The sequence below is a fragment of the Gadus chalcogrammus genome, chromosome 10 (assembly GCF_026213295.1).
Source record: "Gadus chalcogrammus isolate NIFS_2021 chromosome 10, NIFS_Gcha_1.0, whole genome shotgun sequence".
Lineage (NCBI taxonomy): Eukaryota > Metazoa > Chordata > Actinopteri > Gadiformes > Gadidae > Gadus > Gadus chalcogrammus.
The window spans coordinates 9,517,211-9,536,388 of NC_079421.1; the positions used below are offsets into that span (position 1 = coordinate 9,517,211).

The window sequence follows — 19,178 nt, forward strand, 5'->3', positions numbered from 1 at the left end:
TCTGGTCTCTGAGGACTCTGGTCTCTGAGGACTCTGGTCTCTGAGGACTCTGATCTCTGAGGACTCTGGTCTCTGGTCTGTGAGGTCTCTGACCTCTGAGGACTCGGTCGAGACACCAGGTAGACCGGAGCGAGCCGAGGGAGGATGAGGAGGTTTTTCAGAGCGCGAGACGAAGACTCCAGTCAGATCCAGTACCTGACGGCCAAGTGTCACCGGCTGGCTCACGAGAGAGGTGAGCACTTGAGACGAGGACCTCACTCCTCCACTGAACCGCATTTTTTGGGTCCTTGGGGTCATGCGTTGGGTGCATACATTTCATGTTTACCTCCCCCCCTGCATTTACAGAGACGTATCTAGAGAAAATTCCGGGTAACCTTTGCCTTGCAGAGGTTACACTTGTTCATTTTAAATGAGTAACGTGTATTCAGTAACCATTCATTGCGTTAACGAATGAGAGAATGTCAGCTGGTCTCTTTGGCCGCAGCCCATGTGCTTAACAATGTTGCCGGTCCTTCAGCCCAGCTGGAGAGGGACACCTTGGTGACCAGGGAGAGACAGCGGAGGCTACAGAATGATCTGGAAGCGATGGCCGCTCACCTCCAGCAGAAGGAGCAGATGATTGTGGAGCTGAGGAGAAAACAGGACCACCTGGTGGACCACCTCAACCGACAGCAGGTAGCGCGATACAGGGGATTCTTTATCTTAAGGTGGCAATCTCTAATGTTTGCGCGTAAATCAATGTATGTTTTTATCAATGTCTGTACAGTAAGGATGTTCACAGAATCAAGTGCCAAGCACTAACAATCGCTAGGTTAACTTATTCCCTGTAAACAACAAAGCTTGGATAAGATGATACAGGATGCTGAGTACCTTTTTTAATAAAGGATAATATTAAATTACAAATCTAACCTCAAGGATGGCCCCCTCCCAGGTCAGAGGAGCAGTCAGTGTTCAGAGGCCCCTTCAATTCAAGAGCTTCATTGGTGTGCTTTAGTCCCGAACGCTTTGCAAGCATGTCTGAGTATATAATCATCTGTATATAATCATATAATCTGACGCGAACATACACACAAAACATATGTGTACTTAGAGCTAATTATCATCACTTTAAATTATACGCTACATATTCTTTCATTAATGTATTTATTTCAATGTTGTTTCAATGTTTTTTCAAACAACAAGACTCGTAACCATGAAAGCTGTTTCTCGAGTATAATTCATATGATGAACAACTTATGAATTTAAAGTACCAAGTCTGACTAATTTAAGTTGAGTCATCGCAGAGCATTATGCGGTACATTTTCACTCCAAGAGGATTTAATGTCAACTTGGCCCGCGGTTCTTTTCTGCTCTTCAGAACTCTGACTAATTACTCTACTGTCTAATTCGCTTTCTACTGTTCTCTACATATTCTGCTGCCAGGTGGCACTAGAGACTACTCTACTTTACTCTACTCCAGTAGGTCTGTTCTCAGGCTTTATCCCTGTCTTGATGTATTCCTGTGTCGTGTGGTGATCAAAGGGTTGCCTAGCAACGTCATCCTACCCTCGACCAACTCCCTTGTGATGTCCTGGAACGTGTTTGGCGTTTAACGTCACCAGAGTTTAACTTCAAACCCTCCTCACCTTCTCAAACCACTACACCGAGCCCCGTAACTGCCAGCTGGCCCAGCTGGCAATAATTACAATAATTACACACCAATTATGTGCCCATGTTGACATCCACACATTTTATTACCATTACATTTGGGATTATGATCTTTCGGTCATATTTAAAAACTTTCGTTCTGAAGACATGTGGCTAAAACATTTTCTTAAATATCCTCCAAGTTTCCCTTTGTTATTCCGAACTTTCCAGCGGGTGTTTTGCTGAGTGAGTAAGGTTTTACTGCCAGCGTTTGGCGCTCCTGGTCGATGGAGCTAGACTCCTTCTCACCTGGGACGGGCCCGGTCCAGCCAGGTGCCCCTTCCGGCCTCCCCAGCAGACAGTGCAGTCAGTGGGGGGTAGGGGCTTACGGAGCCCTGTGATGGTGGAGGACTGGGGAACTGGACCTCTCAGTCCAGTTAATGAACTCACGGCCTGAGAGTGAGCCCCTCTGTCCTATCCCTCCTTGCTGGAGGCCAGTGCCTCTGTCATGCCAAATTTGTACCGGCTGCCAAATTTGTACCGGGCGCGTCATCCATACGTAATCCACTCCAAATCTGCCTGGCAACAGATGATCGCTTCGTCCGTTGCCGCGAATGACGTGAACATTCGCGAACCTTCTATCTAGCGATCCGTTATCTGTATTGTGCTATTTCGTCCATGACCTGCTTTAAACACTCAGTTTACTTGCTAAATTTGATTAAACAATTAAATACAATACAAATATATAGTAAAAACAAGTGTAATCTGTAATGATATCAACATCAGTTATTAGACCGTCACACGGAGCATGCGCAGTTGGATTGGCGCGCTGCATGTTGATGTCTGTTCCAAGATACATCGTGTGTTTATTAAGGAACCCAACAAAACATTACATTATCTAGCGATCCGTTAACTGTATTATGTTATTTCCTCTTTGGCAACATGAGCGCGAATGTTTTTTGAAACCTGCTCGGCAACGGACGACGCGATCATCTGCTGCCATGCAGGTTTGGAATGGATTACGTATGGATGACGCGCCCGGTACAAATTTGGCAGCCGGTACAAATTTGGCATGACACCTCCTTCAGTGTGATTTTGTGTCTCCTTAATAAATGTGACGACGTGATCCTTCAACCTGCGAAGGCGCTGACAACGTAGCCTACGGAATACGCCCTTGTAGCAACCCTGGTCCAATTCCCGCCTTTCAAGCGACAGGTGGGACGGGCCATTCCATCTCTTCTTCAGACCCACTGACCTGTTTTTCTTCACTCTCCTATCCATAAGGGCTCTGAACCGCAACTACTTATTGCAGAACGTAATGCCATGCAGCGTGGAAGACCCGCTGGGCCTGAGACAAGGAGATGGAGGGAATCTTGGAAGAGCAGCTCAGCTTCCATCTCAGCACCACCCAGCTAGAGAGAGCCAAGCCTGATTCCCTCACTGCTGGGAACCGTCCTAATATCTGTAGCATTCTTCCTAAATATGATCCAAACAAACCGACTGACCCTCGGGTTGAAGTGTGTATTATGAATCAGTTCACTTGCACGGTTAGTCTTCAGTTGCTATGGTTATGCTTTGAGCTACTTAGGTTACTTATTATGGTCTGGCCTCTGTGTTCCTTGCCTCCATAGGGCCTGGTGGAATTCCTTAAGCATCATGCGGGCCTGAGAGCGGAGGTGGGCCCTACGGCGGAGGAGAACTTGAGAGACACCGAGCTGCTGGCTACGGAGCTGGAGCAGCTCCGCTCTGAGCTGCTGGCGCTGCAGAGCTCCGACGGGCAGCTGGTGGGCCTGGTGGAGGAGCTCTACGCTGAGGCCCAGCACAGAGCAGCACTGGTAGACAGCCTCCAGGAGGAGCTGCACAGGTAGGCCCGATGAAGTCAGGGGCAGAGTTAGTAATGGAAGGAGGGCAGTGTGCCTTTTGGTATTTTCCAAAATAAAGGACCACTTTATTTAAAGTAAAAAGTGTAACAAGGACTGTTGGATTGTTTACTGTCTATCAAACCAGACGATGATGACAGCCAACAGTAGCATAGGCTACAGCTGTTGGTGTGTGTCTGTTTATGTGTGTGTGTGTGTGTGTGTGTACTCTCCTGTCACCCCATACTGTTGTCTTAAAACGTATTAAATCAGCCGCGGTTCGATTTAAACATTTCTGTTCTTATAGTCCCCTCAGCATGCCAGAGCAAACAAAAAATGTAAAATACATTTAGTTTTCTTCGGGATTTTCAGATAAGGACACGCGATACTATGCAGACAAACATAAAAACAAACGAAGCGCTGTCACAGTTTGATTAACATCTCAACATCACTGCCAAGCCGCCGCCAGCTTATCGACACACGACCGATCCCCGCCTCGCACGTCACATAAAGACCGAAGGAAAACAACTCGGGTCGAAGTTATACCACGAGTCAGCACAAAATACCCTCCCCCCGACCCCTTATTTCAGAGTATCCCCCTCTTCTTTGAAGCCTAACATAACACACGACTTAAAGGGGTACGCCGGGGTATCTGTAAATTCTGGCCTAAATCTGAACTCCGCGCTGTGAAGTGGGTGTGGCTGGTGTGACGTAATGGCTCCGCACTCCTCACCTGTCTAAAGGTGCTGCCATCTGTGGCTGGAGTAGTTATTGCAGCTTATGTGTTCGATCCTGCTTCCTAGTGGCTATGTGAGGGTAATGCAGCTTGTGTGTTTGATCCTGCTTCCTAGTGGCTATGTGGGGGCAGCTTATGTGCTTAAAATACGTAACAATCTTGATTGTTTGCGGCTGAGTCTATCTGGATCAACGTGTGCCCCACAGTAAATCAACGGAGGTCGAGGACCTGCGGAGACACCGGCAGAAACAGAGAGAGGAGCTGGAGCAGCTCCAGAGCGCCCACCAGAGGAAGGTGAGGGAACTGCAACTCACTGAAATGACACCTGGCCAGCCAGTTTGGGAATTTGATGCTCAGATTAAACTACAGTAGTCAAATTAGTAGTTATATTTTCTTTATTTTTTTTATTTGAGGGGGGAATTTATTTGAGGGGGGGGCTGAACATTTGCATTCCAAGCTCCTGTAGGGGGGTCTGGGGGCATCCTCCCCCAGAAAATGTTTTTGTGTTTTTTTCACAAACAAACAAAGCATTCTGGTGCATTCTGACAAAATAATAAAGGCAAAGTGAGTGAGTGAGTGAGTGAGTGAGTGAGTTAGAGAGAGAGTGAGAGAGGGAGTGATAGAGATAATGGGTGAGTGTGTTACGCCCAAGCCATTGTGTTGGTAAACTTCACTCATAAATATATCTACAGTCTGCATTTAGACAAATACAATGAAATAGGAATTCCACACAATTCATGTAAATGTGCAAACTTTTGTGTGTGGTTGTTCAAGACACACTTAAGGCATGATACCAACATAGGTTTGCAGAGGACTACATACAGTACAATATGCACACTGAAGGCCTGATGCCACCATAGGTTTGCAGAGGACTATATACAGTATGTACACTGAATAGGTTTGCAAAGGACTATATACAATATGCACACTGAAGGCCTGATCCCACCATAGGTTTGCAGAGGACTATAGTATGTATGTACACGGAATAGGTTTGCAGAGGACTATATACAATATGCACACTGAAGGCCTGATCCCACCATAGGTTTGCAGAGAACTATATACAGTACACTTGAAAGGGGTGGGGGGAGGTTGTGAGGGTTTGCAACCAGTGTCCACCTCACAGGAAGGGGGAGGGGGGGGGGGGAACAAGTCACCTTGCAACAGAGTAGCACTGATGAGATGCTTTGTGAAAGAAAACCTCTCCTTGGGATGGCTCATAATGGTGTCACAGACCTATGAAATAATAACCACAGAAAACATGTTCCAGTTCAACGATACAATGAAGTCATACTCCTACCAGTTAATTTTTTAATAAAGCTTAAAGTAATAATTAAAAAGCATGAACGTGGGAAAAAAAGACATGTCTGCATTCTCCAGTATATATACAGTATGCATACTAGTATGTCTAATAATGACAACTCTGAATACAAAAATGTGCAAACAAACACAAATAAATACATAGGCTAGTGGAATAAATATAAGTTGCTTACCTCTAGCATGGCTAGCTTCACAGTTGTTCATATGCACTCTTGCTCGCTCGTGTTTTTTTTATCCGTTCTGCCCTGTCTGTCCACGAACTATCACACGCACTTGTTTTAAAAAGTATACAAGGAAAGCAAAAAATTGCATTGGCATACCCACAGCTAGTTAGCCAAACCTGAAACAAACTCTGGAAAAACTTCTCCTGTAGGCTCTATCCTTTTCTCTTGCTTGTTGGGTTATGTTCACTTCTGGCTTTTCTGGTCCGAGTTCTTTTACTTGCAATTTTTCTGCAAATGTTCTTCTTTCGAATGGATTCATAAGCAAAGACTTAACTGAATTTGGGGCTTGCTGAACTCAAAGGGAAACAGTAGTAGCAGTACTCAAAGTCGCCATGTTGCTGATCTCTGAGGTAATGGCAAATGCTCGGTTACGTGCAGTGGACGGTGCACTGTGTTGGGGGCGATATTTTGAGCACCCACAAGCCATACAATTCGACGACGCTGATTGGCGAAATTATGTACTTTTCTGCCTAACAACCGGAAAACTTGGGTAAAAATTCAGGCTTGTTGGGCTGAGCGAACTGGCGCCCCAGTATGGAAGCATATATGTAACAAAATTCAAATGGCAATGCAATTTGCAATTAAATAAGTAATTACGTCATGCAATCGACAATGCATTATGCAATTTCATAATGTAATTTGTAAATACGTTATTCAAAGTGTATTTTAATATGCAAAGTGACAATGCAATCCTCAATTAAATTTGCAAAAGTTATAACAAAAAAATAGAATAACATTTTGTCAAATTCTTTGAGTTCCTTTATTCAAATTGAAAAGCTATAGCGTCCCCGTGATTGCAATCCACTTTGCCACGCTCCGTGTGTTGCGATATTCAAATTACATTTCAATCCGCAAAACGAAACGTTTTCCAAAACGTAATCCAAAACGTTTTCCAATAGTAAGTCAATATGCAAAGTGCCAAACGTATCAGCCAATCAGCGTCTGGGCGGGAACTACGTCACTTTCTATTGCCTCCAAGGTTATCTCCACGGTGGGTCTCCCGCAGGCCCGCCGCTCCCTATACGCAGAGTACGCAGAGTGCGTAGGGCACCAAGTACCTGAGGGGGCACTAAAATTTAAGGTTTGTAAAAAAGAAAAAGAATATATACATTATTCAATTAAAAACATATGTAAATTAATTATGAAGAGGCCCACGGTTGTTTGTTCTTAATTGTATAACCTATCACAAAATTTCGGCAAATTAGATGTTTTTACCTAATATATAAAAAGGGGCCCCTTTTTATATATTAGGTATGCTAATATATAAAATGCTCGCGTAGTGCACCGAAACGGCCAGCAGCGGCCCTGGTCTCCCGACCCTATGTTTCGCAGTGCCTGTAGCACTTGGGAAATCTTTGTGTTTACCACACTGGCGTCAAAACGTACCAGTGAGGATAAGTCGTCTATCCTATCTCCCAGAACACGCACTCTATCTACTGCATCTGTGTCTTCCACACGATTGTTCTCCACATCATCGGCCAAACTTCGGAGCGTATCAATATCCATTGGTGACCATGGACCTGACACATACGAACTAGAAGTGAACGTGGACAAGAAAATTACGAGCAAGTGACGTAGTTCCCGCCCAGACGCTGATTGGCTGATACGTTTCACACTTTGCATATTGACTTTTTGGATAACATTTTGGATTACGTTTTGGAAAACGTTTTGCAAAACGTTTTGCCAAATCTTTTGCAAAGCGTTCGTTTTGCGGATTGAAATGTAATTTGAATATCGCAACACACGGAGCGTGGCGAAGTGGATTTGCAATCACGGGGACGCTATAGCTTTTCAATTTGAATAAAGGAACTCAAAGAATTTGACAAAATGTTTTTCTATTTTTATTGTTATAACTTTTGCAAATTTAATTGAGGATTGCATTGTCACTTTGCATATTAAAATACACTTTGAATAACGTATTTACAAATGACATTATAAAATTGCATAATGAATTGTAAATTTCATAATGTAATTGCAAATTGCATTGCCATTTGAATTTTGCTACATATATGCTTCCATACCCCAGGGAAGACACCTACTTCACTAAAATGAACATGAAAGTGAATGAAGATATAATTATGGAGGATTCTAAAGATATTCTAAAGTAAATGCATTATTCGAGCGAATCAACATAGATTATATCTCAAAATGAGAAAGATTATCCAAAAAAAAACGAAAACAACAAAAAAAAAAAAACAGGGAGGCAGGTCGGTGGGAGGGCGGCGCCCCAGCGCCCTCTATAGGCGAGTCGCCACTGATAGAAGTTACATTTTTAAACCCTTTCAATCCCCATTTCCAAACACACTCCATTTCCAGAATGTTTTCAAATGGCTCAAACTTCTCTCAAATACTTTGAGTGTCAGTTGGCCATGTTGGACGACATAAATTAAAGTTGGCGGATCCAAAATGGCTTCCTGCCGGCGGAGAGCAATGCATTGTGGTCCACTGTTTCGCTTGAGGTAGTTCAAATTACTTGATTATTCAACGAAACATTAAATCCCCGGCAAAACAACAGCTCTGTATGCGATCCACCCGCCGTGGCCAACAACAGAGGCCTAACGTGCCAAGCTGTAGTTTGGTAGAACTAGATTATTCTGAGCCGAGGTCTGGAAAGAAACAACAACCAATTCCCCTGCTCCGGGACATACACGGCCTCTTGGAATCTCTTCCCAAGACTCTCTTCCCAGCCTATCACAGAAGCACCTGGCCATGTCGACAGTAATCTTTCTCACAAGACGTCTCCATTAGAGCAGCGAAACAAATGAGGGGGAGCTGGAAGTCTCTGCTTCCACAATCTTTATTGTAAGATTTTGAAGGAACACATGCATACAGTTACAGTTGGAAACATGCATACAAATGTACCCATAATGGTGTGTGTGTGTGTGCGGCTGTCTGTCTGTCTCTCTGTGTATGTGTGTGTGTGTGCTTGTGCGTCTGTCTGTCTGTCTGTCTGTCTGTCTGTCTGTCTGTCTGTCTGTCTGTCTGTCTGTCTGTCTGTCTGTCTGTCTGTCTGTCTGTGTGTGTGTGTGTGTGTGTGTGTGTGTGTGTGTGTGCTTGTGCAATAGGTGTGTGTGCTGCAGCAGGAGAACAGCAGCAGTGTTCAGAAGCTGCAGCAGACAGCCGTTCAGTTCGAGCGGCTCTGCAAACAGCAGCGCTACTGGATGCTCTGCGTCAAAAGGTGAGCTAGCAGCTAGCTCATCCTGTACCAAACCTAACCCTAACCTGATTCAGTTAGCCGCGCTAGTGGATGCTCTGTGTCAAAAGGTGAGCTAGCAGCTAGCTCATCCTGTACCAACCCTAACCCTAACCTGATTCAGTTATCCACGCTACTGGATGCTGTGTGTCAAAAGGTGACCTACAGTAGCAGCTAGCTAATCCTGTACCAACCCTAACGGTGCGGCCACACCAAACGCGTTAAGGCGGCTGCATGCTTCAGCGTTGGTGTTACGTTGTTGCGCAAAATTTACTCAAAGCAATTCATGCTCCCTTTTAGGTTGCGCGTGTTGCGCGTGTTGCCAAGCAATTTACCGCCAGAACAGTAGGTGGAGTAATATGTGGAGGAAAGTTTTTCGTTGAAGACGACCTCGAGAATGACGTCTTTGTCTGTGGGAGTCGTTGGTTTGTTTATGTGCCAGATCGTGTTCTCCCCATACACAGTGAATGATGGCAACAGACAGAGGAACAGGGGTGATGAAGTTGTTGATCATTGGGGTTGTATAAATGTGCATATCTCTCTACATTTTAAAACGACATAATGTGTTGGCAGCAAAGTTAACTTCACTTCAGGTTAATGCTTTTGTATATGAGCCTGCCGGGTGATACTCCAGACAGGAAGTAGTAACCAGACCAGCAAACCAATCACAGCCTTGCAGGCTGGGCGGCTCGCGTAAAAGCTTACGTACAAAATGACGCAAGTCTAGAAAAATCGCCCGACGCACGCAAGACGTGAGAAGTCGCGCAAGGGGGGCGCAAGGGCGCGCAAGGGCCTCTTGCGCTTGCGCTTACGCTTACGTAACCGAGCATAAACCAGCCTTTACTCACGTTGGATAACGCGAGTAACGCGCCTAACCTGACGCTTGATCATTGTGTGGTGGTTCAACGCTTCCAACGCGTCAACGAGCCAACGCAGCTAGATGAGTCCATGTCCATGCAAGTGAACGGAGCGTTCCCTCTTCGCCATAACTATCAAACCAAACATCCTTCACATTCACCGAGCGAACATTATGAAAGTAAAATGCACATTTCTCGCTAAAAATGTTTCCATAAACGCATTTAATGGCGTAACTATGTTACTATTTCCACCCAGAATAAAGATAGTTGTCGGCCGTGCCCGTGGCTGCGCTGGAGTCCGAGGTAGGAAACCCAAACGCCGCCGTGTTTGGGTGATAGAGCTTAGATCGGGTTTGATTAAATAATCTCTGATATAAATAACAATAATCGGGTTAAATAACTTCACATGGTGTGTCTGGTGTGTTTCCAGCATTCGTAGTGTTGATCAGCAGAGAAATAGTCCGCCAAGACGTTGAGGTTGCTTAGCGACCAGAGACTCTGTCCATGCAAGTGAACGGAGTGTTCCCTCTTCGTCATAACTATCAAACCAAACATCCTTCACATTCACCGAGCGAACATTATGAAGGTAAAATGCACATTTCTCGCTAAAAATGTTTCCATAAACGCATTTAATAGCGTAACTATGTTACTATTTCCACCCAGAATAAAGAAAGATGTCGGCCGTATGCTTCTGTCCAAGCTCGAGTCACTACTCTCTGCCAGTGACGTCGGGTCAAGCTCCACGCTGATTGGCTATCGCGGCTAAGCGCCACATGTTGGAGCGTTGAAAGTTTACATTTCTGAACTCCGGGCGTTGGTGCGTTGGGCGCGTTACTGCGTTTACGTGCGTAATTACGTGCGTCTGACGCGCCTTGAGGCTGGTTTATGCTCGGTTACGTAAGCGTAAGCGCAAGCGCAAGAGGCCCTTGCGCGCCCTTGCGCCCCCCTTGCGCGACTTCTCACGTCTTGCGTGCGTCGGGCGATTTTTCTAGACTTGCGTCATTTTTTACGTAAGCTTTTACGCGAGCCGCCCAGCCTGCAAGGCTGTGATTGGTTTGCTGGTCTGGTTACTACTTCCTGTCTGGAGTATCACCCGGCAGGCTCATATACAAAAGCATTAACCTGAAGTGAAGTTAACTTTGCTGCCAACACATTATGTCGTTTTAAAATGTAGAGAGATATGCACATTTATACAACCCCAATGATCAACAACTTCATCACCCCTGTTCCTCTGTCTGTTGCCATCATTCACTGTGTATGGGGAGAACACGATCTGGCACATAAACAAACCAACGACTCCCACAGACAAAGACGTCATTCTCGAGGTGGTCTTCAACGAAAAACTTTCCTCCACATATTACTCCACCTACTGTTCTGGCGGTAAATTGCTTGGCAACACGCGCAACACGCGCAACCTAAAAGGGAGCATGAATTGCTTTGAGTAAATTTTGCGCAACAACGTAACACCAACGCTGAAGCATGCAGCCGCCTTTAAGGCGTCTTTGTCTGTGGGAGTCGTTGGTTTGTTTATGTGCCAGATCGTGTTCTCCCCATACACAGTGAATGATGGCAACAGACAGAGGAACAGGGGTGATGAAGTTGTTGATCATTGGGGTTGTATAAATGTGCATATCTCTCTACATTTTAAAACGACATAATGTGTTGGCAGCAAAGTTAACTTCACTTCAGGTTAATGCTTTTGTATATGAGCCTGCCGGGTGATACTCCAGACAGGAAGTAGTAACCAGACCAGCAAACCAATCACAGCCTTGCAGGCTGGGCGACTCGCGTAAAAGCTTACGTAAAAAATGACGCAAGTCTAGAAAAATCGCCCGACGCACGCAAGACGTGAGAAGTCGCGCAAGGGGGGCGCAAGGGCTCGCAAGGGCCTCTTGCGCTTGCGCTTACGCTTACGTAACCGAGCATAAACCAGCCTTAAAGGCCGATCCATACCTCCGGATACGGACAGTTTCGTCCGGTCCCGGAGGTGTTTCGTGGGAACAATAACAATAAACTATAAAATAAAAATGTCAGGTATATAGTATAATATAAGTATATACAAATACAATATATATATATATATATATATAGATATATATATATATATATATATATATATATATATATATATGGATGGATGGATGGATGGATGGATGGATGGATGGATAGATAGATAGGACGAAACACCTCCGGGACTGGACGAAACTGTCCGTATCCGGAGGTATGGATCAGCCTTATCGCCCCTAACGCGACGCTTCAACGCATGTAACGCGTCTACGCGCCTATACCAATGGTTCCCTATGCAAAAATGCCGAGTTTGGACGCCCCTAACGCGAGTAACGCGGTTGGTGTGGCCGTACCGTAACCCTAACCTAATTCAGTTAGCCGCGCTACTGGATGCTCTTTGCAAAAGGTTAGCTAGCAGCTAGCTCATCCTGCACCAACCATAACCCTAGCCCCAAGGCCGCTGCTGGCCGTTTCGGTGCCCTACGCCAGCGGGGGGGGGGGGGGGAGCCCCTTAATATATATCAGGTAAAAACATCTAATTTGCCGAAATTGAGTGATAGGTTATGCAATTAAGAACAAACACGGTGGGCCTCTTCATAACTAATTTACATATTTTTTTAATTAAATAATATATTTTATTTTTTATTTTTTACAAACCTTAATTTTTGGTGCCCCCTCAGGTACTTGGTGCCCTACGCACTCTGCATACTCTGCGTATAGGGAGCGGCGGGCCTGCCTAGCCCTAACCTGATTCAGTTAGCCGCGCTACTGGATGCTCTGCGTCAAGAGGTTAGCTAGAAGCTAGCTCATCTTGTACCAACTTTACTTGATTCAGTTAGACGCGCTACTGGATGCTCTGCGTCAAGAGTTCAGCTAGCAGCTAGCTCAGTTAGCCCACGAGCCTTAACTTAGCCTTGTTAAGCCAGCACAACAAGCCTTTTATATTAACCGTGTTCAGCTAGCATACCTAGCCTTGACTTTTTTCTATTTTTGCGCTCCTAACAAATAAGATAAGGTAAGCCTATGTTGCAAACAGGTCACTGGGTACCCATGCCTAACCTAGTCGTGGTTTCAAGTAGGGCTGGGCGATATGGGCCAAAATGAATATCTCGATATTTTTTTACTATATCTCGATACACGATATATATCTCGATATATTTTGAATCTCCTCTAGAGCACATCATAAATGCTCGATTCAACCATGTCTGGCATAATGTTACGTCAGTAATAATTCTAGTATTACTGAAACATAAGTCTGCATGTAGATTACATGAAACAACATATTGTTTAAACTCATCAGTGCTTTCTATTGGAACAATTTAGAACTTGCACATAAGAAAAGGAAAATCACAGCAAGTTAGATTTACCAACACAGCATTTATTCAAACCGTTAATTATTTATTAACAGTTTGAATAATAATTATTATATATAAACTGCCAGACGAAGGATCCAGTGCTATTCTTTTTCGAAACCAAATCCTCAGTTTCCATCCTTTTTTCTCTTTCTGGCTGTTCTCACTCACCGGTCGGAGGTACACGCACCTACAGCAGCGCGCCTTCCAGACTACGTCACACACGCGCGTCCATGAGAATCTCGTGGACTCGCAATGGGCGGGGGGAGTGAGTTTAGAGAGCCACCGGAAATAGGGAGAGAAGGGAACGCTGTGCGTTATAAAAACCCGAGAAGCCCAATCCCTATGAGAGCTCCCCACGCTACGGCCATCAGGATGCGCACAGAGCTTTTATCCGTGATATTATATAACCAATTATATTATATTATATTATATATTATTATATATAGAGCTCCGGGAGTCGCAAACGGCAACAATCACTTTCTCCTCCGTGCTGCAGTTCACCCCGGACTGCACTGCACCGAGTTTGACGGTTGAACGCTGGTTGGCTGTTACGTTACACATGTCACTCAGTGGCCACGCTGTTGAACGCTGATTGGCAGATACGCGTCTCTACGTTCACTTTGTATGAGATCTTGTCGCCCCGTCGCGTGAAAGCACAACGAGTATGCCGGCGGCGGCAAAAAGAAACATTGCGTCCCAATTTATATTCGATGTTCGCGATATGGGCATTTTATACATCCCCTGGAGAACATCTCGCGATACATCGCATATATTCGATATATCGCCCAGCCCTAGTTTCAAGTATTTAGCTGACGTGGTTTCAAGTATTAAGTATAATGACGTAACACCTCGAAAGGACGCTTAACGGTAAATCAATTCCTAATTACTTTTTTATTAATGATTTAGAGGTGAACACTAATATTGCCATACTGCTACCAGCCACACATCATTCACGTTACGCCAGCTTCCTTAAGACACCTGGAATGAAAGCCAATGTTGTGACATCACAAGAGTGGGCGTGGCCACGTCTCTCGCTTGGTCTCTCCTGATTGGTTGGCCTGTGGCTGCAGGTACAAAGACTGTCTGACGGAGGAGAGGGAGGCGGTGGTTCAGCAGGTCAGTGACCTGGAGCAGACCGTCCTGAAGCCCAGGGGATGTTCCCACTGCAGCAGACAGTACCGCTGCCCCCTGCAGGACAGGGGCAGCAACTCCAGGCATCGGTAAATCAATCAATCACCTTTAAGTGGTTTTGCACCAAATCTGCTTTATGAATAAAGTTTGAATCACCTACTTAATACATATGCACACTATACTTTCGTATAGTATGTGTGTGTAGCCTTAACATTGTGTGTGTGTGTGTGTGTGTGTGTGTGTGTGTGTGTGTGTGTGTGTGTGTGTGTGTGTGTGTGTGTGTGTGTGTGTGTGTGTGTGTGTGTGTGCAGGCACCAGTCTATGTGTGGTGCAGAGTTCCGGGCTGACCAGCAGGGGGAGCCGTGGTCAGCCCTGTGTGAGGACAAAGTCATCACTCAGGTAGGAAGAGCTTTCATACCATACTGGTGGTCTACAAAACCAGCTGTGTCTCCATGCAAAGTCCTGTATGTCTGACCATGGAGCAGTCTGTCTGTCTGCATGTCTATCCGTGCTGCAGTCTGTCATTAGCTTTACATTTGGGGGCATTTAGCAGACGCTTTTATCCAAGTACAATTGTCAAAAGAAAGCGAAACAATATATATCACTGTCGGTACAGTAAGCCAAGCACTAACAATCTCTAGTTTAACCCATTACCCGTATGCAACAAAGATAGCTAGGCTAAGACGCTACAGGATGCTAAGTACTATTTTTAAGTGCAAGGACCTACAACATATAATAAGTGCTTATATTAAGTGCCAGAACATGCAACATACAATAAGTGTGTACACTAAGTGCCAGGATTACTGCAGCTGTCTGCCTGTCTGACCATGCAGCAAGACGTCTCTGTTATTCTGGGCCGCCTTTATTTCTGTCCGTGCAGCAATTTGTCTGTCTGTAAAAATCAAATACAAAACCAACATGCCGACCTGTCAGCGTGCGACTCGATCCACGCATTGTTTCTAGCAACATAATGCATGTAATCTTCACGAGAATGCTCTGTACACCTCCTTAAAAAACGCTTGTTTCTGAACAGTTTTCGCCACTGAGCCCGAGGATCCGATACCGCTGGACTGCAGACGAGTGCAACAGGCGTGACATGGGAGAGATTAATTTGCATGGATAATATTTATTCGAGGACAGCTGCAGTAAACCAAACAGCCTGCCTCCAGATTTCAGAGCCCTGATACATCTTGGGTACTGGCATGGCCTCAAAGCACTGCAAGGGTCTCAGACTGGAGGAGATGTTTAGGACGGGCGGGAGGAAACCACACAGTATCTCTGCGGGGTTACCCTCCCCCCTCTCCAGGGGTCCAGCGGCTGCTACTGCAGTCTCTTAAGGAAAAGTCCACGTTTGGTCGATGCACTTTTTGTTTGTGGAGCAACGAACCCTGATACGTTCTGGATGAATGGGATCGTTTTTTTGGGGAGATGTCCGCAACGAATCTGAGTGTTGCGATCTGCCAGGCCCATTGCAGTGCTTTAAGATTCAGAACACAAATTAGAATACAAAAACAAGGGCCAGAGGGGTGTAAGGGGAGACATTCATAACACAAGGCTCCCCGCCAGATGAGCCCCGCTGCTAGGGCCCAGTGAAGCTGTCCCACTTCCAGAAAGTTCTGAGAAAGCAGAATGGATGCAGCCCCTTCACCATTCTGTGTTCCTGTCGTTCATACTCCATAAACACGGCATTATAAACTTAGCGAGAGTTACCCAGAGCTCTTCAGAAATGTGAAGGCATGTGCCGGGGTCGAGTGCATGAACGATTTAAACAAATATCTTCAAACCGGGAGTCCTCTAAGCGATGATGTGCGTGTGCATATAAACATCCCATAATTTAACCCTCCGGAGGATTGGAAGTCTCCCGGTTTCCATGAGAGGGGGAATGCATTATCTGGGCTATGTTGATTACACGAGTGGCCTGATTCCCATGCAGAGGCCTGATGTGGTGCAGACAGCAGCTGCCTGTGTGTAGATTAATACCGAGGTGCTGAGCACCGTGTTCTCACTGTGAACAAACTCCTCACCCCCTGTGGTGCCACTTTAGTTTTCGGTTCAGGGGTAGGATTGTTGGCCATTTGGGATTCATTACAAAAAAAAGGCAAGTGATTTAACCCTTGAAGAATGTTTACACATCTTTGAGGTTCATTACGCTCTCATCGTGAACGACCTCATGTTTTTATTTGTTTTTTTCGCTTTTGGCTAGCTATGCACCTATCGACCCCCCCCCCCCCCCACACACACACACACTTTGGTAAGTTCTGGTGTTCTTCTAGAACCTGAGGATGTTTTTCCTAAAGCCTTGGGATGTTCATGTGAGGTTGAGAACTGGAACCTCTATATATCATTGGAACATTTACAGTACAGTCGCATCAGGCTCTTCTCTGTGTCTCTGTCTGTCTCCCTCCCTCCCCCCACCCCCACTCTCTGTATGTCTGCGTATGGCGCCCCACCAACAGCCCCACTCTGCTTCCAAGCGCAGCCCAGAGATGACTAATAATGTCTGGATGCAGGCGGCTGCCAGGGGCCCGGTGCTACGGCCCTCCACCTCTCCGGCTCCGCAGCGCATTTCTTCACATAATTATTCTGATTGAGTACAGATGATGCAGCCTTTCCCCCACCACTCTGAGGGGGAGTAGAGCAGGAGGAGGAGGAGGAGCAGGGGGGGAGGAGGAGGAGCAGGGGGGAGGAAGAGGAGCAGGGGGGAAGGAGGAGGAGCAGGGGGGAGTGGGGGGAGGAGGAGGAGCAGGGGGGGAAGGAGGAAGAGCAGGGGGGAAGGAGGAGGAGCAGGGGGGAGTGGGGGGAGGAGGAGGAGCAGGGGGGAAGGAGGAGGAGCAGCGGGGAGTGGGGGGAAGGAGGAGGAGCAGGCGGAGAAGGAGGCGCTGGAGGGGATAGAGGTGCAGAGGGGGTTGAGGAGGAGAAGGGGGGGAATGAGGGGAGGAGGTACAGGAGTGGAAGGAGGGGGAGCAGGGGGGGAAGGAGGTGCAGGGGGGGTGCAGGGGGGAGAAGCGGAGAGAGGGGGGGAGGAGGGAGGAGAAGGGGGGAAGAAGGGAAGAGAAGGGGGAGCAATGGGAGAATGAGGGATAGGAGGAGCAGGAGGGGGAGGAGGAAGAGCAGGGGGAGGGAGGGGAAGGAGGAGCAGGGACTGCCGGAGAGGAGGCCGGAGTGATGGTTTCCGTGTGATTTATCAGAACGCCGTGCTCACAGGCTGTGATTTGAAACGGAAAAAGCTTGTTACAGCCGTCCGTCTTCTGCACCACAAATCAGCAGCGAAACAAGGCCGTCCTGATTCAAGTGTTCCTGCGTGTCTGGCCAGGCACAGACGCTGGCGGGAGCTCTGGTGGCTCTAGGAGACGTGTCGGTGTTGTTAGTTATACACGGGGTTGAGGGGCTTGGGATCTTTTAAAACGTTGCCGTTTGTGTCCTCAGGTGGGAGGCGTGGTCGACACGGAGCAGAAACCTCCTTGAGGTTCTCCCTCCGACCAGACGAGTGTGACTCTCCTCCCAGCCCTCTTTAGAAGATCGAAGAACACCAGAGAGACTGTACGTCGGAACTCCGTCCGCACTCTGGTTTCACTGTTGTTATTGTGGAGTGAACAGTGAAATAATAAAGAGACAATGAAGACATGCTGTGTTGAGGTTCCTTCTCGTCTACACATGCACCAAACATGCACGTCTGGTTCCGTTTAGCGGTAATAGCACGGTAATCACCACCTGCTGACCAGCGAATGCACCTGAGAGTTTGGGTTTGGTGTGTTCTCCTGCCAGACACTGGGGGGAACAAAACAGCTGGTGTCAACAGGAAACGAGGCTAGGATGAAGCACGGCCAAGTCGAGTCTTCTCATCTTCTCCCTCGTTTCGGAATGCTCCCACTAATGACTTGTATCCCGGCGTAAGTGCAGTACATATCCGAGAGGAGCTGGTCTGGTAAATAACAGGACTGGAGCTTCCTAAATCATCTGTGGTATGAGGAGAAATGAGAGTTGAGTTTCCTGCCATGGACCAATGCTTTGATGTACTTCCACTGCCTGGTTTGAAGTCCATGAATTAAACGAGAAGACAAATTACATTTGTCTTGATGGAAAATATTGTGTCTACGTTGCCCTTCACCGAAGAAAAGATGAATTCACATTTTCTTCTGCACTGATTATGCCCTCAAATTACTTATTGGTATGTTTCAGCAACTCAACTCGAAGTCTAAATTCGGTGTCTACAATAACACTGGCTGTCGCCTAACCCTAACCCTATTTTGGGTTAGGCGCTATTTCTTATTTTTATGGAGTGCCGTGTTGGTTGTTGGAAAAGATTTGTCATTAAGTGCTTTTGGGAGCTTTCATTTCGACTGAAAGTCAATGTTTTAATGTGTTCACACAGTTTTTCAAAGGGACCGTGGATGTACGATTTTATGTTAACGACCCATTTAGTCATTCATCAGACGTTGATTCAAAGCAACCGTGAATTTTTTTTAACGATTATGCAGACATCTCTTTCCAAACCAACTCTAATTGAATCCGTAGACAAACGGTTTTAAGAGGGTGGCTAGGGTTAGACCTCTTGCTCTACCATGTGTACAGATTCGGCTGCACACAATTGAGTTTGAACCCAGAACCTCTCGGTTCAGAGCCCTAACCACTGGACTATCCTATACATCCTATATGTTGATGTGTTGCATTGTTTTTTAAACCAAACCCAGTACATGCTTTGTACCGCACAGCTACTCAGAGGTCTCCGTGTAGCTCAAGTTTACTGCACAGGTATTGAGACGGAGGGTGCGACGCAAAACCATCGGCCCGGCTAGGATGCCAGTGCCATGCGGCGTTGTGTTGGAAATTAACAGACTTCTTGTTACCTGCTGCGAAACTGCGCAACCCTTAT

General features: G+C 46.3%; 1 protein-coding gene across 3 annotated transcripts; it reads left to right on the forward strand.

The window, feature by feature from the left end:
- Positions 1 to 49: 49 nt before the first annotated feature.
- On the forward strand, positions 50 to 17,922 carry LOC130391038 (hyaluronan-mediated motility receptor). 3 transcript variants are annotated; one of them, XM_056601225.1, is made up of 9 exons: positions 2,252 to 2,633; positions 2,770 to 2,841; positions 2,939 to 3,143; positions 3,258 to 3,490; positions 4,428 to 4,515; positions 8,828 to 8,940; positions 14,245 to 14,394; positions 14,617 to 14,704; positions 17,732 to 17,922. In XM_056601225.1, the coding sequence occupies exons 3-9, from the start codon at positions 2,988 to 2,990 to the stop codon at positions 17,768 to 17,770; spliced, it is 867 nt and encodes a 288-aa protein (XP_056457200.1). In that variant the 5' UTR covers positions 2,252 to 2,633; positions 2,770 to 2,841; positions 2,939 to 2,987; the 3' UTR covers positions 17,771 to 17,922. The 3 variants fall into 3 exon arrangements, with proteins under 3 accessions (XP_056457198.1, XP_056457200.1, XP_056457199.1); XM_056601223.1 differs by lacking the exons at positions 2,252 to 2,633; positions 2,770 to 2,841; positions 2,939 to 3,143 and adding exons at positions 50 to 232; positions 518 to 675; XM_056601224.1 differs by having other exon boundaries at positions 2,252 to 2,841.
- Positions 17,923 to 19,178: the final 1,256 nt, after the last annotated feature.